Here is a 23,921-nt window from a genome sequence, read left to right on the forward strand (position 1 = left end):
TGTTTCGGGACTTCCCTGGTGGCGCAGTTGTTAAGAATCCGCCTGCCAGTGCAGGGGACGTTGGTTCAAGCCCTGGTCCGAGAAGATCCCACATGCCGCGGAGCAACCGCACCACAACTACTGAGCCTTTGCTCTAGAGCACATGAACCATGACTACAGAAGCCCGCGTGCCTAGAGCCCGTGCTCCGCAACAAGAGAAGCCACTGCAATGAGAAGCCTGCTCATCGCAATAAAGAGTAGCCCCCGCTCGCAGCAACTAGAGAAATCCTGTGCACAGCAACAAAGACCCAGTGCAGCAAAAAATAAATAAATTTACTTAAAAAAAGTTTCAAGACATTTTTGTCTTAAAAGACAAAAATGTAATTTGTAATATTAGAAATTAAAAGTCTTAGCCTTTTGAATGCAGAGCTTCATATTTCGATCTATTGATACAAAATGTTTTTCTAATTGAAAAAATGTTTTATATTTGCTAAATGTAGTATTTTCTATACATAAAATACTGTGGTAATCTATCCATGTGTTCATTTTAAAAAATTGTTGATAAAGTAATGACAGCTGACTGAACACTGCATAACAGTTTTCCCTGTGAAATTGTAATGGGAGGGAGTTCCCTGGTGGTCTAGTGGTTAGGATTTGGTGCTTTCACTGCCGTGCCCGGGTTCGATCCCTGGTCAGGGAACAGATCTTGCAAGCTGCATGGCGCAGCCAAAATAATAATAATAATAAAATTTAAAAATTGTAATGGGAAACATAGTGGAGTCTTTGCAGCATAATAGAATTGGGAGAAGAGAATGGGCTACTCAAAGAATTTCAGCTCTTGGGTCAGCTTTCTTTCTTGGATTTCAGAGCATTTAACACTTTTGTTGGCCTTATGCATGTGAAATTATTTTGATTTTGACCTGTCAAAATATACTTTTGCTTTTGCCAGTATTAATCCACCTGGTGTTTTCCTGACTACCTAGTTGGTGATCAGTTTTAAAAGAAGACTAAGTCCAGGTCTGAAGGATGTGTTTCTTACCTAACCAGATACCCAACTCTGAAAAAGGCCCACTTTCACATTTTAACTGCTCAATTCTCAAGGGAGTACAGATTTGCTATTCTGAGCTGTTTAGATAGAAACTTCATAAATTTTTTATAGAGAGAAAGAATGTCCTTTGTTTATAGTTTTTAAAGGTTAGCAGTCATGTGTGTGTCATTAAATGAAATAAATTTGTCTCTAGTGGAGTCCTTAAAGGTTGATCATTGGTTTAACTAAGACTTTAAGCATATGTACAAATTTGTATATACAAATTTCAAAGTAGTCATATTCTTTGCAGATGTCCTTGAATTCAGTTATATATCTTTATCAAAGTATAAAATGTTTCAGAAACAAGGGCATCATGTAATCTGATTAAACCATTTTCTCATAAAAATGCTTTCTTATTTTTAGATTACCTCTTTAGTGACTCTTCAACTATTAACCCTTGTTGGCCATGACGATCAGCTTGATGGACCAAAATACAAATGCACAGTATCTCTGGACTTCATCAGAGCTATTGCTAGGTAAGTGTAGAATAATTGTTAACTTAAATGTCTTGAATTATGTAAATGATATACTAAATATAAAAATTAATCTTCTTTCTAATGTAATGTCATTAGTCATTTAAGCAAGAAAAGGTCATTTTAGTGCCAAGAATGCATAAGTTTCACTGTAGAATGAACCCTCTCATCAAATTTACAAATGACATAAAATTGGGAGAATTAGCTAACATGTTATATGGCAAAAAATCAAGATTCTGAGAGACCTTAACAGACTGGAATAATGGTCACATAGTAGCAAGGTAGGATTTAATGGGCAGTTGACTACTAAAACCTAGTATGTACTGTAGTGTATACAGAAGTCAAAATACAATTACACGTGAAACTTATATAATGTTAAAAACCATTGCTACCTCAATTAAAAGAACAAAAAAACAAAAAACCTCATAGGTACTAAAACAAGATGGAAGAGACCTGGCTTAAGTTCTAAGTATTTTAGATGACTGCAGGGTTTTAAAAGTCTTGGTGTCTTGTTCAAGGGATATAATAGGTCTACTATGTGTTGCCATAGGCAGATCAAATGTGGTATGCTATGCTGTGCTTGGAGTTTTAAAAGGGGGCATTAATGAATGGGTACATGCTGAGGGGGCAGGAGGAGAGTAGTAGAATGAGGAACCATGTCACATCTGTGAGTGAGGGGCAAGGTGTGAGAGAAAAGGCTTAGGAAGGATATGGTAACCACCTCAAGTATTTCAGAGGCTGTCATGTGCAAAATGGATGAAACTAATTCTCGATAATTCTAGAGCATTAGAAATTCAAGGGAGGAAAGTATGTCTGTCAAAATGAAAGCTATCTAAAAATGTAACGAGTTTCCTCATGAAGAGGTGTACTTGCTGTTAGGCAAAATGTTCCAGCCATTATGGTTGCAACTGGATAACAGTTTGTCAAGACTTGTAGTGGAAGAGGTAGTGTGTGGGTAGCCTGGTAGGTGGAACAAGACAAGCCATAATGCAGTGTCTTCCCAACCTTTTTGAATATGATGATTCCATTTTAAAATCCTTTTAAAATTAATCATGGAAGTATTTTTGTATATTTCAAAATTAATAATATATAGGCATGGAACATTATTCAGCCTAAAACCAGTGCTTGACATAGGTATGGATTTGCAGATCTCTTCTAATGAATTTTACAGTTTCTTGAAGTTTCTGAAGTCCACAGGTTGGCAGCCTCTGCCCCAAAGTCTCTTCTGAATTAAAAGTTCTGTGATACTGTGAGGCAGGTATTGAGACATTTTGATGACATGTAGACTCTGAAACTTGAAATGAGGGTTTTGAAATGTGTTGTTATGATAAAACTGGGCAAACTTTTACACTGAGGAAATTGAGCAGATACTTTTTTGGAATGCATTCCACATGACCATAAAGCAGGAACTTTCTGTTTCTAAATAATGGTATTTAAAACTCTGTATCTTAAGAGCCTCTGTCAAAGGCATAACTTTTGAATGCTGAATGTTTACTTCAGGGATTTTGTCATGACTGTATGTGTTGAGTTCTGCCCCATCATAATCACGTACAGGACAGGTTTGTGAGTGCCCCATATGATGAATATGCAGTGAACCGAACTGAACTGTGTGTTGCTTAATCCACAGCATCATTGATATTAAACACTTCCAGAGAAGTGCACTTCCATTTACAACCTCAGAAGGGAGCAGGAATTGTAGACCTGGAATTTTGCCGTAGAACTTGGGAACTCTAACTTGCTTTGTTACATGTGTTTACTCTTTCTTACTTTCCATGGGCAGTGTCCAAAGAATAGTCAACTCCCTCTTTCCACATCTGCCCTCATCCACCTTCTCATCCCAGTGATGTTTTTGTACTTCTTTTCTGATGGTTTAACCTGCCATTTTTTCCCTCCCTCCCCCATCCTTCTATCTTTCCCTAATATTCTCTGTTCCTGCCTTAATGAAAACCTGATTCTTACCTGGAGATACTTTCCCTAGAGTTATCTCTACTGGTAGCTTCTTACTTTCTCAAACCCCAGTCCCTCAGGGTTGGATGCTCTTTAAGTGCTATCCTTTTTTCTTGGTGCCATTTCTAGATTGTTACTTTCCCCCAATTTCTTGTGAAAATGGGGGTTTCTTTGAGACTCTTGCAATCTGGCTCTATTTTCCTCTTCTCCTTATGACTGATTATCTTCTACCAGCCTCCCAGCCATTCCACCTCATGTACTGAACAGTAGAGCATGTGGTTCATAGGTTTCTTTTCAACCTAGATTCTTGACTCTATTCAAACCACAAGTCCTAATGTCTGTATTCACTCTGTTCAGTATTCACTGTTTCACAGAGCTAAATCGAGACTATCAGTTGAGAACTTCTTCAGCTACCTACATTGGTGCCCATCTTCTGTCTTTCCTTCATCAATAGGTTGGGATCCTCTTACTGTCTAAGGTGGATTCTTCCACTTCTGCTCTGAATTCCATCTCCTCCCTTTCACCAGAACCTTTTGCAGTCCTCAGACATCTGTTCTGTTCTTTCAGGCACCCAACACGGTTGACCTCTCTCTTTGTCTCTCAGAACTCTCTTCCCCTAGAGCCCATGATTCCAGTCTTCTGGTTTTCATATTTATTCTTTGGCTGTTTCTTCTAAAGCTCATTTGCCAGTGTATCCTATCCACCTGACCTTTAAATGTAGCTGGTCCTTGAGGCTTGGCTCTTTTTTCTTTTCATATTATATTTTTTCCTAGGTAATTTTAGCTTTACCCCTGCTTCAACAACTATCTATGCACTAATCTTACTCCCCAGTTTTTAAAGGCCAGACCTTTTTTCTAATATTCTTGACCTTTATTGGATGTTTCCCACCTATATCATTGTATTTACAAAGCTGAACTCAGCAATTCCTACCTCTGCTTCTGCCTGCCAGCAAAAAAGGAGTGACGCAGCTTTCCCCCAGTGTTCCCTGGTTCAGCGACTAGCACTTCAGTCTGCCATGTTGCACAGGCCTGAAACCTGGGAGTTATTATTGACATTTCTCACTCCCACACTCACTCCCACACTCGTATCCAAGCATTAGTCCTTTTGAGCCTGTTGGGTCCCTCCTATTGTATCTCAGATTCATTCACTTTTGTCATTTGTTCTGTTAGCCCTCTAGACCAGGCCACCATCATCTCTTCTCTGGTAGCTTTCTAATTGGTCTTCTGTCTACTCTTATTCCCTTATAATTTGTTGTCCACACTGTTGCCAGAATGATCTTATAAAAATTTAATATCACCTTCCTACTTAAAAGTCTTTAATATCAATAGTTTCCTATAACTCTTAGGATAAAAGACAGAATGTTTAAAATAGCCGGCGAGGCCCCAGTGACCTGGCCCCGGCCTTTATGCCCAGCCATACCTGCCACGCACATCTTCTCCCCTAGGTATTCGCACTTTAGCCGCTCTGGCTGTTTTCAGTTCTTCATATAACACCATTCATTGCATATGCAGCACTTCCCAACCCCTCCTCTCCTTTATCTAGCTAACTGCTGCGTAACCTTTAGATTTCAGTTTAAATGTCTCTTCCTTGAAGAAGCCATCTCAAACATACAATGACCTCCCATCGCTCACACCTGCACACACACACTATAAACAGTTATACAGGTCCCCTTATCTTCTGAGACTTATCATTATTTTACGTAAGTAATTAATTCAGTAATTAGAACTTCCTCCCTACAGTATAAGTCCATGAAACTCAGAGCAGAGACTGTCAGTCATTGCCTTACTCAAACCCAGCACAAGACTTTAAACTTAATATATGCCAAATGTCCAAAGTATTGCATGTTTTTTAAAAATCATGATTAGTAGTAAAACTTCAGATGAAAGGGAACAATTGTGGACTTGACTCTGGGGGCGGCAAGAAGAAGGGAGCTACTAAGGAGACAGAGTTTCATTCCAAATTGAGGTTTGGTGGAGATCAGAGATCCCGAGGATAGTTAGCAAAGATGAAGTAGGTAGCCCTAGTTCCAGACACCCGTGGCAGAGAATGAACAGTTAGATCACAGGATACAACCTAAATATCCAAAGTAAGGGAATGGATCAGTAATTTATTATATATTCTTACAAAAAAACCATTGTGCGGTTATTTAAAATCATAATTTTGAAGGATAAAAACACAGGAAAACACTCATGAGACAAGCTTAAGTGGATAAAACAGTTATATAAAAAGTTGTATATTATACAAGAAAGGTAGAAAAACCTAAGGCAAGGGAGTAATGGTCAAAATTGTCAGTTGCTGCCAAGAAATCAGGCCGAGTATATCTGATTTAATGGTAAAGCAGTCATATGTAACTTTATCAAGAACACTTTCAGGGATACAGTGAGGTAGAAGTCAGGTTGTAGGGCATTGAAGTAGTATTTATAAGAAAGTTGATGCAGTAAATAGGATGCTTTTTATTCACTTAAGATTTATTGTGTTGTCCATTATAATCCCTATGCTAGGCTTTGGGGATATAGCAAGAGGTATAACAGATTTGTATCCTATCCTCATGTGCCTACATTCTAGAATATTTTTGCTATAAAGAGGGAGAGAGGATTGTTACCTACTAACCAGATTGTGGGGTTGTGAGCAGGTAATTATTTTTTAAAGATTTGAGCATATTTAAATGCTGACAGGAAAGAACTCGTAGAGAACGAGAGTTAATGATACAAAAGAGAGCTATTAATTTAAAGCACAAAGTCCTTGAAGAGGTGTAGAACATGGAATTTAGAAATATTAAAGAAATAGGCTTAGATGAGAGAGGGGAATCCCTTTGCATTATAACGAGAGGAAAAGGTGGATTCAAATGGAGCTGAATTGGGAGATTTGGTGGCAAGAAGTTGAAGAAGGTCTGATCTGATGTTTTCTATTCTGCCTGTAAAGGAGAAGGCAATATTGAGACTAAGGACAGAAGTACTAGCAGTTTGAGAGGAATATGGATATTTGAAATAGCTGCTGTGGGGAATGGGAGAAAGTGCTGACAAGGAAAGCAGCTTGATGCTAGTGTTGAGGGCCCAGTTGAGGTTCCTGACCTTGAATTTACAGTGGCAGCAATCTGTGAAACTTGTGATCTTCTCCAACAGCATTCCATATGCCAGGTACTGGGACAGCAAAGGGCTGTAATTGAAATCACATAGGATTGGGATTTTGCCAGGTGAATTCAGTGGATGCTAGCAGATGAATGCTTGAAGTGACAAACCATGGAGTCTAAGCTAGGAAGGGAAGGAAGGAAGTAAAGCTAGTGGAGGGCTAATAGTTCAGTGCCTGGCACATAATACTCAGTAATTATTTGTAGGTCAGGAGAAAGCGAAGAGAGGTTTGTAAACTAGTTGTCTCCACTGGAGGTAAGAGAGAGGGATAGTGTGCAGTGAAGTCACTAAAGCTGAGGTAGATTGTGGAATAGAGAGGAAGACTGAACGGGGTGCTGCATTATTAGCTGACTAAGAGGTGGTGACAGGGGGATAAAGGGTGGTTAGTGGAATGGTCTGAGACTCAGAGGAGCAGAGCTTTTTGCACAGGGACACCGAGCCCACCTGCCAGGACTGCCTGGGCTGCAGTAGAGTCTAACCTCACTGGAAAGATCTGAAGAAGAGGCTTGGTCCTTCACGGGGAGCCAACTTTCCGTTAAGCCTGGAAGAGGAAAAAAACCATTCATTCATGGAAGAGGTAGAGGACATAGAGAATGTTCTTGACCAAGGAACAGTGGAAAGATTTGGACAGAGAAGCATTAGGAGGCTGGTTCCAGAAAGGAGCACAGAATATGGAGGTAGAGTATGGGAGAGGACAGATGACAAGAAGTGTATTAAATATTGTCCCTGGGTTGTTCTTAATGTTGACGGTAGTTAAAGTTTCTAATTTTTTCCCTCCACAGTCAGTGGGTAGACACTACAAAATAACTTAAGATTGCAACTTAAAGTTGTATGATTGCAAATTGTCTGAAGGACCAAGCTAAAAATGAAAAACTCAAACTGCCTACAAAAGTAAAAGGAAATAAAATAGTATCCCATGAGAAAAAAGTATTTCAATGTAGTAAAAGCATCAACAAAGTGAAATAAAAGGATAAAGGCAAAATTAAATCCTTAGATATATGCCATGTAATTAACTTGTATTAAAGTATTCTAAATTCTGGTTTAAGAATTACTCCTAGGCAGAGTGCCACCAACATTATTTTTGTTTATCCTATTTCTTTCTAGATGCTTACTTTAGAAAATAATTATTTGTGTTCTATGAGAGAGAGAATCTCCTGTAGTATTTAAAAACTATCTTTGGAATGTGTGATTTAAGTTTTGATGTTGCCCTGTGGTTATTCTATCAAATTCTGCTGTGTCTTAAAATAAATGTGGGGATCAGTTGGGTAAGTCACCTGTTTATACTGGGGGATGGAAGGATGATAGAGAAAGGTAGTCATACATCTTGGGCAGTAAATGTTTCTTAGAGGAATGATCTTACATATTCTTTTCACAATTAATTTAGTTTTTTTAAAAGTCCAAAAATCTTAACTGTATGATTCAGTTTACTTGAGTACTTCCCAGTGGCAAAGCAGAGAAATGGAATGTAGTGAACCTTTAAATGCTTAGTGTTTTTAAGTGTTTAAGTGTTTTTAGTGTAAATTGCGTAGTATTTTTAAGTCAGTCCATTCATTCTAAAAAGAAAAATTTATTGCATAAATTATGCTGCAGTGTTAAATAGATTATTAGATAAGATGGAGGAGTCCTACCACTAACAAATCACAGTATTTTCATTTGTTTATGTTCTCGTACTAGTCCATTGTACAAACATTTCTCTGTAGCTATCACAACATAGTTGCAATTCTCTTTTCTCCTTACCTCTCTTAGTATTGTAGTTATGGCTTCATATTGATCATTTTATATGGCTTTGTAATAGTCTATCACATAATGCCTTCTGGTCCCATAGTGTTGGAATTTTAATTGTTTTCATCTTAGCTTCTTCTAAACTTTTTCCACTCAATGCAAAAAAAAAAAAAAAGAAAAAGAAAAAAGTCCAAAAGACAATAAAACTTACTTAACACTAAGTTCACTTTACCTTGTCACTTTAGGTTTATAACCTTAAGACCCAAAATCATTGTGGGGAAATGTGCCTGGAAAGATATACAAATTCAGCCTTCCTTTTTACCTATGATTAAAAATAGCCTACTATGTCTGTTTCCTTCTAAAATCCTCTAAAAAAGATCTTTTCAACCAATCATGAAAAATCTTTTCATGATTTTTTTAAAAATGATTTGTTAGTGGTACCTTGTTACTAGTAAATTTGGTGGGGCTCTAGAGTTGAATGAAAGAAAAGGACATAAAAATAAACAGCTTTATGATATAATAACCATAACTTTTGTGTCTTTATGCCTGAGATAAGTTTTTATTTTAGTAACTATATTTAGTTGTTTTATTACTGCTAATGATAACAGAATTGTTTTGACAGTGTTTTTATACAATTTGGAAAGTTTTAGTGTTCTTTAAAGAGACAGTATTGTAATGAAACAATTAAAGTACTCTTCATTCCATCATTAGGTACCACAATAGCCATAGCATCTCATTTGAGCTATTTTAAAATGTGTTTTCATAAGCAGTATCTATAGTTCCCCATTCCAGGTTTTTAAAAATATTTGATATGTCAGTCATTTGCTTAGAAACTTTTTTAGAAAGTGTATTACAAAATGATAGACAAAAACACTAATTGATGATGGTTTAATAAATAAGAGCATGCAATTAGTGCATCTTTAAAGGCTGTTCTCACATGGATGATTATTTTTGTAGAATTGAATACTTTAAGGCTTTAATTTTATACTTATTGCTAGATCATTATATCTAATTATTTTGACCATTTATTCAAATAATAAACCTCCAAGTCTGAATATTTATAGTGAAGAATGAGTTTAGAGAAAGGAAAATAATTATATGTCTCTGTCTCCTGCTATTTTATTCTGCCTGCCATCAGAGTACAAAAATATACATTCACATCGTCTGTTTGTTGTATCGTATTCTTGTATCATACAGATTTAGTTACAATACACACACAGGTCAGCCAGTGTTAAAAGACTGAAAAGAATGAAAACTACAAATGAGGACAGATGAGCTATGCATTATGTAATGATAAAACAGGTGTTTTGGAAGATAAACAATGTTCAAAAGCAAAGAAGATTTAAATACTTCTGCATCTCTAATTACTTTATTCTGGTTATTAGACAAAAAGCAAATAGCTTTCAGATGAAATCCAAACTTTCTGTAGTATAACTGAAATACAGAATGTTGGATAATTCTAACTTCGTTTCCTTTTTTTAGAAAAGCAAACTTTATGCGTTGGGGAAAAAAACTTTTTAAAGAAAGTCTGTTCCTAGTGACATTTAAAACAATAATGTCAATTCTGTCATGATGCTTTTGACAGTATCTTAGGATTGTTTAGCAATAGTTGTGAACTATTTTTCATGTGATTCTCAGAATCATACATACGAAGCTGAGCAGTCTGGGCGGTGAGGATGCTAACATACTGTCTGTTTTTGTTTATAGGACGGTGAACTTTGACATAATAAAATACTTGTATGATTTCTTGTGAAAACAAGCTTCAAAGCCATATGGACACTGTGACAATGACTAAGCCAAGCTGTGTTCATCCAACTACTCAGTTGGCCAGGGAGAGGAGTTCTTTGGCTCTATTGGATTTGTCCAGACAGGTGCTGGCCCAGCATGGAATCTGATGAAAATACTCTGATTGGTCTGGGTGAATGTGAGCAGAAGACTATTTACCAGGGACCCTGGAGTATTTGGAAGGAACGTGTTAATTATAAACAGCAGGGTTTGAGCACAATCTGTTCTACTCTTAATGATGTTATCTTAACACTGAAATTGCCCGAAACCCATTTACTTAGGACTACATTTTACTCTGTGAACTATCCCCTGCACTTTGAACGTGCCAGCAGCCCTTGTATATAAGCCCAGTCTTTTCACTTCCTCTCCACAGGAGCCTCTGCAGTTGCTTGCCAAAGCAGATTTTCCTAAGGCCACCACTTTAAAAAATCATAGTTGCAAAATATAATAAGTAGAAGTTTTTTGTTTTTTTTTTAAGATCCAAGTTTGCATATGCTTATCTTTCACGCTGATTTTCTCAAAAGGCAAGGTAGTTTGATCAGATATAGGGCAGCTTTCCACCTCTAAGCCTACTTGATAACTGCAGTATGCTTAGGTGAGGTTTATCTGGTCACTTTTGCAATTAACTACCCAACATAGCTTTTTAATCTGCATGATGGTTTTCTTTCCTTCTTTTAATCATTGGCCTTTAATAGTTCCAAAATAAATTTTTTTCCTGTTATATCAGTTATGAACCGTGGGTCTGATTTTCTTGTCTATTCATATTTTTTAAGACATTTTCTGTTAGCATGTAAATGCTTGAAAATTATTTTGAGCAGCTTTAAAGTGCTTAATTAAGGAGCCTAGTTTAAATTTCAGTTGCATTTTATTCTTTCATTCTCTTTTTGAAGAAAAATTCTCACAATAGGCACCCCCAAATAGGAAGTCTTTTAATGTAGTGACTGACACTTTCTGGATCAAAGAAAACGAGTGGTTGTCTACTTGCATTTATTTAGAGGTACTGAGTAGGGGGAGAAGGAATGAAATTCCTTTTTGTCTGCCTACACAAGATAGCATGGAGCACCCTCACCCTGTGTCTCTTGTCCCATGGAAGATGGTGAAATTTTGTGTTCCATAGATGTTTGTAGAAGCCAGGACCAGGGGAAAGCCATGTGCATCGCAAATTCAGGCTTAGGCTTACTGCACGTAGAAATCTGTGCATCATTCAAGTAGAAGGCAGTTTGAGTAGCTGATTCAAGGAAGAGCAATGCACTTCGGGGATTTTCAGCCCCTCATAGTTTGCTATAAAGTGGCAGGTCTGCTGTGCAGCTTTCTTGGATAGCCTGGGACCAATCTGCCTTTTGAGGGAAGAACTCTGGAATATGAGGGGGGACAGAGATTGTCAAATAGGGAACTGGGGAAGACAGAAAGGAGGCAACGTTTCCTGTATATGACTCTCCCTGCCTTCTTACTGCTGGCCACCTGTCCCCGACCCAGCACCTTGCTTATCTTGTACTGCCCCACACTGTGCCACCAGCCCTATGTATGGCTTCCCTGCAAAACACCTTGTAACCAGATTTTCCCTGTCTTTGACTGGGCCATGAGAACTTTATGTTTTGTAATTTACTTACTAATGGCTTGCTAAATGACTCACTAACTAACTTGATTAATTCATTTAAACGAAGACTAACAGAGCTTAATGTGGTTATTAGCATTTTAACAAGGATCATCTGCAAATGAAATTTCTAATTGGAAGATATAAATCTCCAATTAGAGGAGGGAATCTAATGATGAGAATGATGCTGGCTGGTGGGCCAGATATTTCTGTTAAAAGAGGAGGTGTCTAAATTATATTAAGCATCTATTCCACCTAGATCTAAAAATGATTTAGGTGGTAGAAGAACAAAGTTACCAGGCTGTGGAATTTTAGATTTTTTTATACATGGTTGATCCTCCATTTTAAAAATGTCTTCTTTCCATTACCATGACTCAGATATACATAGTAAGGAGGAGACCTTATTCCCCCTTATTTTCAAGTCAGTTTCAATCCCTGAATCAGTCTTCATTGCTGAAACAGTTCCTTTTCAGTAACTCTGGAAGGGATTCTGATCCAACAAGTCTCTTTTCATTAAGCCCTAAAAAGTCAAAAAGGGATCAAGTCTCTAGGGCAGCAGTTAAGAGCTGGGGCTCTTGAGTCAGACTACCTTTGTCAAATACCAGCTGTATCTCTAGGAGCTGTGTGATGTTAGATAAATTATTGAATCTCTCTGTGCCTCTTGTTTTCTCACCTATACAATGGAAAGTAGAGCTTCCCTCATGCAGCTGTTTAGAGAATTAATAAATAAGTTGATATATTTAAGGTGGTAGATCTCAACTGGAGGCAGTTTTGCCCACCAGAGAATATTTAGCAATTTCTGGAGACAGTTTTGGTTATCACAACTGGTTGTGAGGTACGGGAGGGTAGAGACCTAGGATGCTCCTAACCATGCTAAATGCATGTCCCACAACAGAATTATCTGGTTCAAAGTATCAGTAGTGCCACAGTTGAGAAACTCCGATCTACGTAAGGTACTTGACACTTCGTAAGTGCTCAATAAATGTTAGCTATTATTATTATCATGAAATATTTGTGACCTCGAAAGGAGTTAAGTGACAGAATGTGACAACATTCCAACTAAATAGAGAAGAGGTACTCTTACCTAATCCTATCTAGGAAACTTCTTGTTAAAAATTTTTGAATTATTCAAATGGACACAATACCTTGGATTCTTATTTTTAGAACTGAAGGATTTTCTACTGGGTTCTAATTCACATGTAGGTTTCATTACTTATTTTTCAGGATCTTGTTGAATAGTCAAAAGCATGAACTGAGAATGATCAATCAGAGAGCAGGTGACTGAGGAGTTACAGTGTTTGCCCTCAAGGTGTGATGGCTGTACAATTAGTGGTATACCTCCGACGGATTTAGTTAACCAACAACTGTTTAATGTAATTAAGGTGGTCTGGAGCAAGGAAAGCTCAGCATAAGAAGAAGCCTCCTTTGTTACTCCAAGGTATGCCCTACTCTGCTTGTACTATGCAAAGAAAAGAAAAGTAATGGACCAAGTCCAGGAATAATGCATCCCTTATCACATTAAGTACTCAGAGAGTCTGTAAAATAGTAGATGAAATGCCACAACTGCCCATGTATGTGACCAGGGCTGTAATAGCATCCTCTGCTTTTGCCTGAAGTCTCACACTATTGAGTACCATAGTTGCATCTTATGCCTTTTTCCATGAGCAGAGGCTTAGATTGGAGGTAATTAACCAGAGGTTGATATTATTCAGCTTCATCCCCTACATTTTGAAAGCTGCATCTCCTACAAAGTGTGACTGTATCATATGTAAAATAGTTTAGATAATTTTGTATGTAATTTCAGTCTGCTGACACAATTTGCTTTCAGAAATGCTTGGTAGAGCTCAAAGAAATCTTTCCTATCAAGATATCAACGTTTCACTCAAATTTGCTGTTAAATGCCCTCAATGCACAGTTAGTGTTCATTTTCCAGCAGTGACACATTCATGAAGCACAGTTTGAGAAGTAGAAATTTGGTAGAGCAGAGAAAATTATAATCAATTCATTCATTTAACTGCATGTTGATGCACAATAATGATGGGATTTTAGGAGGCATTCAGCTGTTTGAGTAAATAGTGGTAGCTTTGGCATGAGAAAAGAGTCTGGATTTTAGAGGCAGTAGAGATTCGCTTGGGGTTTTGGATAAACCATAATCAGTTTCATTGGTCTTTGAGGAAGTTGAGAGTCCCATTTAATGGGAGTTCCCATAAAATTATTTGGTATTCATCAAACAAAATACTAAGTACCATCTATGTGTCAGGCATTGTGTTGGGTGTAGGAGTAGGAGATACAGCAGTGGACAAAGGAGACAGATTTCTGTCCTGGACAACAGGTGCTATCAGCATTGGGAGAGCCGTTCCTCGAAATAGAAAATCCTGAGGGAACGACTAGGTCTGTGGGATGAAGAGGATCGTGAGTTCAATTTTGAACGTGTGCCATTGAGGTGCTTATCCAAGTGGAGTGTCAAGTGTGTAGCTGGATCTAGTTAGAGATCAGAGTTACTGCCAAGCATTAATGTAGGGGTCACCAGAATAGAGGTGAAAACTGTTCTTGACATAGTGAGGGAGAAACCATCTTGAAATGAATTGAGAAGGTGGTCATAACTATTGCTAATCAACTCACCACAGAACTGCAGGTTAATTTTCTTTTTCAAATAAGAGTTCTCCACTATTCATATAAACCCCATCCCTTTCAGTATAAGAAGTGGCAATAAGAGACCTGGGCCAAGTCCCATTTAGTATTTAGTCCCAAAAGGAAAAACCAGACCCACTTAGCATCTTAGTTCTGTGGAGAATGTTAGATCCAAACACATGATTTTATCACTTTGGACCAACTTTCATAATAATAGAGGCATTGCACTGTCTTATGTGTACCCTAGAATTTCTGAAACCACTTTAGTTCACTTTCTCTGGGAAGGAACATTCAGCCATCCTAGTTCATGGGATTCATCCAGCTGGAAATGAAGAGATCCTTAGAGGAACAGAGATGCACTAACCCTGTAAGCATCCATGAGAAAGGATGCTGAAATAGAAACCCCTGCTGTTTTCTACATCAATCTTTCTTTTTTTAATTGAAAAATATTGATGACTAAAGCCTAGTCATCGAGAGGATGGAAAGACATGGGAAAGAGCCACATGGCTTGAGGAAGGATAAAACAGGCAGCTGCTACAAATGCCTCTGAGTGTAAAACCATAATAATTAAGCTGAAGTGACCTACAGAGAAAAATAAGTAGATCTAAAAAATCGATTTTTAAAAATTGTGATATTGTAACTGAAAGTTATGTGGGAGAAATAAAACATTTACCAATAAAAAGAAATTTTCTTAGATTACTAGACTAGGAGAGCTAACTCCCCAGCTTAGGTAAGAATAAAACTTTGGAAATGTTGAACAGAAGAGGACACTGCCCACAGCTCCCTGCAGCCTGGACTGGTCGCCTGATTTCTTTATGATAAAAGTTCTGGGTTAAACTGTAAAAAAAAAAAAACCCAGAATGTGAGAAGACCCCCACCCCTGTTTAAAGAGAAAACAATTTAGAATTTTTTTTATAATGCTGTTATATATAATTTAAAAGTCTGTTTTTAATTATTATAAAAGGAACACATGTTTACTGTGGAAATTTGGGGCAATCATGAAGAAGTAAAAATCACCAGTTAACAACATTCAGAGATAGCCTCTGTAAGTAAAAGTTTTGGTATATTTACTTTAGTTACTATATTGTTCTGGTAGTTTAAAGAAAAGGGGTAATTGTGTCTTTTATATTGAGAAAGAAAGGACAGATCAGGTGAAGATTAATGATTCTCATAGCAGCCTTGTGCAACATGACTGGTAGGACATAAGTTTGGTATTTCATCAAAAATGTTTAGAGTGACAACGGTTTTGGGTTTTTTTTGTAAATCACTTACATCCAAGTATATAAAGATGTGAAACCACATCAACGTAATGAAAAGCAGTATATTTCAAAGCTATAACATCAAAAACCAATTCTCAAATATGTGTAGCCAATATGTCTCTTTCAGTAGAATTGCTTATTTAAAATGCTTGTCATCATAATAAAATGGGAGAAAGAACAAAAGAAGCACCAAAGTGAGGGGAGAGAGACAAAAGTTGAAGTATGGAAGGAGGAGGGCAGTGAAGTATATGCTAATTTGTGGAAATAGAAATCAGAAATGGTGTGGAAACAGGATGTTCTGTTATCTATATCTGGATGACAAAGCAAAAACAGCAATCATTCATTTTGATCATGAATCTGCAGTTTGAGCAGAGCTTGGCTCAAAGTGGTATCCCTTGGGGCAACTTGAGACTGGAGTTGAGTCACATGAAAGCTGGTTTCCTCACCCTTGTCTGGAGGCTGACACTGGCTAATGGCTCCTGCCTGGAATACCTACACATGGTCTCTCATGTGTTCTCTCCACTTCATGGAATGGTGACGAGGTTCCGAAAGTCAGCATGCCAAGGGAAACTAGCAGATGCTGCATGGCCTTTTCTAATCAAGCCTCAGAAGTTTCATAGCATCACTTTTGCAGTATTGTGATTAAGGCAGTGATTAAGTCTTCCTTTTATTTAAAGGGAAGGGAATTATTATACCCACCTCTTGATAAAAGGAGTGTCACAGAATTTGCAAGCATGCTTTAAATCACCACACAGAGCATAATAGGCTGAAAATAAAAATATGGAATGCAGATGGAATATATTTTATGTCCTTTAAAAATTTGAGGTAGTGTGACAGACTGTTTCTTGTACACATACCCTCATCAAACATCTCCTCTCCATTCCCCCAAAGCACAGGAGTTCTGGCTGCAAGGGGGCCAATATGGTTGGAATACAGGAGGCAAAGACAACCTTGGTAGGATATGGGATCAGAGAGGTAATGGGTGCCAGGTCATGTGTAGCCTTGCAGGGCATTGAAGGACTTTGGTTCTTTTTTAATAGATTGTAAATATTTTATTGCATTTGCATATTTTAACTGTTTCTTTCTAAAAAAATTTTATTGGCGTATAGTTGATCTACAATGTTGTGTTAGTTTCTGCTGTACAACAATGTGTATCAGTTATACATACAAGCGACTGACAAGGGATTAATCTCCAAAATATACAAACAGCTCATTCAGCTCAATATGAAAAAAAAAACCCAATCCAAAAATGGGCAGAGGGGCTTCCCTGGTGGCACAGTGGTTGAGAGTCCGCCTGCCGATGCAGGGGACATGGATTCGTGCCCTGGTCCGGGAGAATCCCACATGCCGCAGAGCAGCTAGGCCAATGAGCCATGGCCGCTGAGCCTGCGCGTATGGAGCCTGTGCTCCGCAATGGGAGAGGCCACAACAGTGAGAGGCCCGCGTACTGCAAAAAAAAAAAAAAAATGGGCAGAGGATCTAAATAGACATTTCTCCAAAGACATATAGATGGCCAAAAAGCACATGAAAAGTTGCTCAACATTACTAATTATTAGAGAAATCCAAATCAAAATTACAATGAGGTATCACCTCACACCAGTCAGAGTGTCCATCATCAAAAAGTCTACAAACAATACATGCTGGAGAGGGTGTGGAGAAAAGGGAACCCTCCTATACTGTTGGTGGAAATGTAAATTGATACAGCCACTATGGAGAACAGTATGGAGGTTCCTTTAAAAACTAAAAATAGGCCTACCACATGATCCTGCAATCCTGCTCCTGGGCATATATTTGAGTACTTATATGTGAAATCTAAAAAAATGGTACAAATGAACTTATTTACAAAATAGAAATAGAGTCACAGATGTAGAAAACAGACTTATGGTTACCAGGGGGGAAAGCGGGGGTGGGAGGAGGGATAAATTGAGAGGCTGGGATTGACAGATACACACTACTATATATAAAATAGATAACAAATAAGGACCTACTGTATAGCACAGTATTATCTACTATAATACACAGCTCTTATCAATACTCTATAATGACCTATATGGGAAAAAGAATCTAAAATAGAGTGGATATAGGACCTTGGTTCTTATTCTTTGTGAGATGGGGAGAGTTTTGAGCAGAGGAGTCACATGATCTGGTTTAGATTTTTTTGAAAAGGATTACTGGAACCTATATTGAGAATAGAGTGGAAGCAAGAAAAGTAGAAGGCTATTAAAAAATCTAAGTGAGGGATAATGGTGGCTCAGATCAGGGTGTTAACAGTGGAGGTGGTGACATGTTGCCAGATTGAGGATATAATTTAAAAGAAATGTCTGCATGATTTGCTGATTAATTGGGTGTCAGTTTTGAAAGAAAGAGTCAAGAATGATTCCAGGGTTTTTAACGTGAACATGTGGAAATGTGTAGGGGAGATAAGATCAGGAGTTCATGTGTGGACATGGTAAGTTGGAGATTTCTGTTAGGTATCAAATTGGAAATGTCAAGAAGGCAGTTAGATAAATCTGGAGTTCAGGGTGGAAGCCCAGGTTGGAGATAAAAATTCAGGGGTTGTCAGTATCTAAATGGGAATGTGTGAGGGAAGTGTGTACATGAAGGAATTATGGCCAGCTCTTCTGAGTCAGAAAACTACCTTCCCACTGAGCTCCTGCCTAGGAGCATTCAGAGCCCCTCTAGAAGGTAAACCCCCCTCCCTGGGGAGTTGCTTCTAAACTGTAAGGAACCTTCAGTTACTTGTTTCCATAGGAAGAAGGGATTCATGATAAAAGTGAAATTTTCTTTTTTTATATACTGAAATTGCAAATACTAAATTACTAACTTTAATACTAAAATTTCAAAAAGTCTTTGCAACATTAAAAAGAAAAATGACAGGAATGGAGTGAGTGGGTCATAGATTTAGAAATAGGAATTTATGTGATGCCCAGCCAAGACAAAATGACCTGTAAATATTGAGCTCACAGATTATGTTAATTAATTTCCAAAATCCATTCTTTTAGAGCTGTTCTTACTACTAGGAATTTGCATTCTTTCCATTTCACAAGTAAAAATTAATTAAAAGATAATATGCTGGGCTTCCCTGGTGGCACAGTGGTTAAGAGTCCGCCTCCCAGTGCAGGGGACGCAGGTTCGTGCCCTGGTCCGGGAAGATCCCACATGCTGCGCAGTGGCTGGGCCCGTGAGCCATGGCCGCTGAGCCTGCGCGTCCGGAGCCTGTGCTCCACAACGGGAGAGGCCACAACAGTGAGAGGCCCGCGTACCGCAGAAAGAAAAAAAAATAATAATAATATGCTGAATTTCATCATTAAAATAAAGGTTCCTTCTAAGTATATCTAAGTGTGTGATATTTGGTAGCTTTTTTTAAATTTTCTTGGAAATACCCATCTATCTTGTGTTGTGGTTGTTTTACCCTAATCATGATAAGTCCACCACTGAATCATGCTCAGTAGAGGACATGTTTGGAGTTGTGGCTCCAGATGCTGGATTGGTTTGCACTGACTCTCTTTTAATCCCCATCATAAACAATTCATTAGTAAGAAAGTTGTAGGAGGCAGAACAGAGTAAAACTGACAGGCCTACCTGATGATTAAAACTATAAATATGGGTCCATCATTACATAACAATAAATAAGAACTACCTGAGTAAGGAAGATGAGGAAAAAAGCTCAAGGGATTACTGGACACATATTGCCATTTGAGGTGGACATTTGTTTTTCTTTTCCTCTTTCACTTTTCACTGTTAAAACTATGTGATTGTAATGGTGATAATTACCAGGTGAACATTTATGTGCTTGACACTGTAATAGACAACTCATATACATTATCTCTAATACTTATATAGTGTGTATGAAAAAATGTATTCACTCAACGCTGACACTAGAATGCCTCTTAGGGGAGAAATTTGAGGAGTAGATGATGAGAAAGCTGTGAAGTGGCACATGAGACCCTGATAGTCCTTGGAAGAAGTGGCTAAAGGAACAGAAGAAAATCTGTCTACTGCTCGGGAAAGATCAGCAAAATTGATACCTCTGGTCAAGCTAATCAAGAAAAAAAGAACACACACATTACCGTATGATAGAATGTAATCACTGAAAGGTAATATTCTGAATGCCCATGAATTTGATTATTTAAATGAACTGGACAAATTCCTTGTAAAACACAGCCAACCAAAACTTATTCAAGAAGAAATAGATAACCTGAATAGCCATATTCTTCATTAAAGAATTCTAATAATTATTTAAAGGGTAAATAATACTTATTCTACACAAACTCAGAAAATAGAAGAGGAATACTTTTCGACTTATTTTACAAGGCCAGGGTTACCCTGATACCAAAACCAGACAAAGATAGGACAAGAAAACTTTCAGACCAATATCCTTCATTAAGATAGACACAAAAATCCTCAGCAAATTATTACTGAATCAAAGCCAGCAACTGTATAAAAGTATCAATACATTATGACCAAGTGGAGTTTTCTCAGGATTGTGATTTAGCACTCAGAAGTCAACCAATATAATTCACCATGTCAATAGACTAAAGAAGGAAACCACACAATTAATTTAATGCAGAAAATCATTTGACAAGATCCACTTATGATTTAAAAAAAGACCTCTATGCAAATGAGGAATTAAAGAGAACTCTCACTGATAGGGCAGTGATGGCCACTGAGCAGAGGAGAAGTCATGGCTCACACCTCCTCTGGCCTTTGCCCCTCTATCTCCAGTACCCCCTCCTACCAAGGTGATAGCTGCCTGCACATCCTGGGGAAAGATGTGACTCATGTTCACATCAGATCCAGCTTCTCCAGCAAAGTAACTGGGCACACGCAGACTGTATAGAGTCACTCCCACACAAGGACACTCCTTCAAGACTGCAATAGGTAACTGTTTCACCTAATTTCATAGAGACAGAGAAAGTTAAACAAAATGAGAAGACAGAGGAATTTGTTTCAATTGACAGAGCAAGAGCAAACCCCTGAAAAAACAACTAATGAAACAGATGAACAATTTACCAGATAAAGAGTTCAAAGCATTAGTAATAATGCTAAAGAAATTAGGGAGAATAGATGAACACAGAATTTTAAGAAGGAACTAGAAAATATAAAAAGAAACAGCTGAAGAATACAATAACATGAAAAACACATTAGAAGGAATTAATGGCACATTAGATGGTACAGAAGAATGTGTGAGTTATCTGGAAAATAGAATAATGGAATTCAGAACAGAAAAAATGAAAAACAGCAGGAAAAATGAGAACAGTTGAAGGGATCTCTGGGCAACATCAAGCGTACTAACATTTGCATCATTGGGGTCCCAGAAGGGAAAGAGAGAGGAAGGGGTTGAATATATATTTGATGAAGTTATGGCTGAAACCTTCCCAAACCTAAAGAAGGGAACATATCTAGGTACAGGAAACACAGAGGGTCCCAAACAAAATGAACCCAGACTCAAACCAAGACATATAATTAAAACTCAAACCAAGACATATAATTAAAATAATTAAAATGAAAGTTAAAAATAAAGGGAGAATTCTAAAGGCAGCAAGAGAAAAGTAAGGAGTCTCCATAAGGCTATCAGCTGATTTCTCTGCAGAAACCTTGAATGTCAGGAGGGAGTGACATGATATATTCAAAGTCCTGAAAGGGAAAAACACATACATAGGCAGAAAATTAATAAGGCAACAGTGCTCTTAAATGACACAATAGCCCAGTTAGACTTAATAGATATCTACAGGGCATTCCATCTAAAAACATCAGAATACACATCTTTTTAAATGCACATGTATGTTCTCCAGGATAGATCACATGCTAAGCCACAAAACAAGTCTCAACAAATTTAAGAGGATAAAAATTATATCAAGCATTTTTTCCGACTACAGTGGTATGAAACTAGAAACCAATTACAGAAAGAAAAAAGGGAAAAGAATAAAAACATGGAGACTAAACAACATGCTACTTCGAAATAAATGGGTCAATGCAGATATCAAAGAAGTCAGAATATACCTTGAGACAAATGAAAATGGAACTAAAACTCTCCAAAACCCATTACATGTAGCAAAAGCAGTTCTAAGAGGGAAATTTATAGTGATACAAGCCTTCCTCAAGAAATAAGAAAAGTCTGAAATGAACAACCTAACCCACAACCTAAAGGAATTAGAAAAAGGACAGATAAAGCCCAAAGTCAGCAGAAGGAAGGAAGTAATAAAGATCAGAGAGGAAAGAAATACAATAGAGACAAAAAAAAAAAAAGAAAATGGAAAAGATCAGTGAAACCAAAGTCTGGCTTTTCTACAAGGTAAAATTGATAAACGTTCAGCCAGGCTCACCAATAAGAAAAGAGAGAGGACCCAAATAAGAAATTAAAGTGGAGCAATAACAACCAATACTACAGAGATGGAAAAAAACATAAGAGCATACTACAAGTAGTTGTATGCCAACAAGTTGGACAACCTAGAAGAAATGGACGAATTTCTAGAAACATAACAACCTACCAGGACTGAATCAATTAAAAACAGACATTTGAACAGACCAAATTTGTAATTTAAAATCAAAAACTCCCAGCAAACAAAAGTCCAAGATCAGCCACCTTCACAGGAGAATTCTACCAAACATAACGGAGAACTAATACCTTTCCTCCTCAAACTATGCTAAAAAATTGAAAAGGATTGGACACTCCTAAATTCATTCTATGAGGTCACCATTACCCTGATACCAAAACCAGACTAAGACACTACAATTCCAGTCCTAGGCGATATGCTCAAAACTTCTGAGTGTATTTGCCCACCATAGATGTGTATAAGAATGTTCATAGTGGCTTTATTCATAATAGTCAAAACTGAAAATGACCAAATATTTATCAATAGGAGAAAGAATTTAAAAATTGTATGTTCTTAGAACCCAGAACAGCATGGATAAATCTCATAGACATTATGTTGAGTGAAATAAACCAGAAACAGAAAAAACTAATTCATGGTCATCTGAATAGTGGTTACGTCCAAATGTGGTGATTATTGTGTTGTTAACTGAAAGAGGATATGGTAGAACTTTCTGGAGTGATGGAAATATTCTGTATCTTTTTTTTTTTTTTTTTTTTTTGTGGTACGTGGGCCTCTCACTGTTGTGGCCTTTCCTGTTGCGGAGCACAGGCTCCACAGGCTCAGCAGCCATGGCTCACAGGCCCAGCTGCTCCGCGGCATGTGGGATCCTCCCAGACCAGGGCACGAACCCATGTCCCCTGCATCGGCAGGCGGACTCTCAACCACTGTGCCACCAGGGAAGTCCCAATATTCTGTATCTTGATCCAGGTGGTGGTGGTTACACTGGTGTATAGAAAAATTCAATTGAGCTGTACACTACAGAGTTATGCAGTTTATGCACTTCACTATTATGTGTTTATTTTTACCTCAAAAAGAAAAAAAAACCCTCAAATCTAGCAATGATTCTTTGTTCTAGACCATAAGTAATCTCTGAGTCAAAGAGTATCACTGGCTCAGTGGTAAAAATAAAATAATAGAATAGAACAGAATAAAATAGAGTAGAAGTGAAAAAATTTAATATAAAAGCAACAATTAAAAAGAGGGAAAAGAAAACGCTAGGTTTAAATTTGCCACTTCTAAAAACCCTGCTATATTTTCAGTAAATCCGCAGGGAGGTACGTGAGGAAACCAAAGCTTTGGAGAGATTAAGAGGTATTTTCAAGGCACAGCTAATCAAGATGCAGAGCCACGTTTCAAACCCAAGCCATAGTGTACCATTATACCATGGCTACAATTTTAGTGAGACTAGGTTGGTCAGTATATCTTCAGTACTGTGTTCTCTAGCAACTGCTTATGTCACAGGTTGTATCCTTGAGATAAACCTTGAAATCCTAGTTAATGGGACTGCAGACACCACAGCCATCAATTTCAGGGTCTCTTAGTTTATCTTTGCCAAATGCAGAGTCAGCATATTTGCATTACATTGTATTCTAAGGGGCCTCAAAATGTTTGTGGTGGGGAGCTAGTCTGTTTCTCATTTGAAGCTTTGCTCTTGATTACTCTCCCAGAGGGGGAGTACAATCCAGAAAGTTCATGTACGGGGAGGGGGTGAGCGTGCTGACAGGTTTAAGCCAGGCATGTCTTCTTTCCCGTTGGAAATACTTAGGTCATGGTGAGGGGCCTCTGCTGAAGCTTGTGACCCCACAGTCAATCTCAACTAGGTTTTCAATAAGTCATGAGCAGCCAGCGGGGACCCTGTGGGGTTCAGTTGTCATGGGAATCTGACTGTTTGAAATGCTGAGAGTGAAAGGAAGAAAATGTGTTGAGCATAATTTACTAC

General features: G+C 37.8%; 1 protein-coding gene across 2 annotated transcripts in view; it reads left to right on the forward strand.

Annotated features, from left to right (window-relative positions):
* ORC5 (origin recognition complex subunit 5) overlaps positions 1–10,841 on the forward strand; it is a 73,279-nt gene extending 62,438 nt beyond the window's left edge. For both annotated transcript variants that reach the window (XM_082846920.1, XM_082846921.1), the window contains 2 exons: positions 1,430–1,542; positions 10,044–10,841. In XM_082846920.1, the coding sequence (XP_082703046.1) occupies positions 1,430–1,542; positions 10,044–10,089 (159 nt within the window). In that variant the 3' untranslated portion in view covers positions 10,090–10,841. The remainder of the gene's footprint in view (positions 1–1,429; positions 1,543–10,043) is intronic.
* Positions 10,842–23,921: the final 13,080 nt, after the last annotated feature.

The sequence above is a fragment of the Leucopleurus acutus genome (assembly GCF_964270905.1).
Source record: "Leucopleurus acutus genome assembly, chromosome: 9".
Classification (NCBI taxonomy): domain Eukaryota; kingdom Metazoa; phylum Chordata; class Mammalia; order Artiodactyla; family Delphinidae; genus Leucopleurus; species Leucopleurus acutus.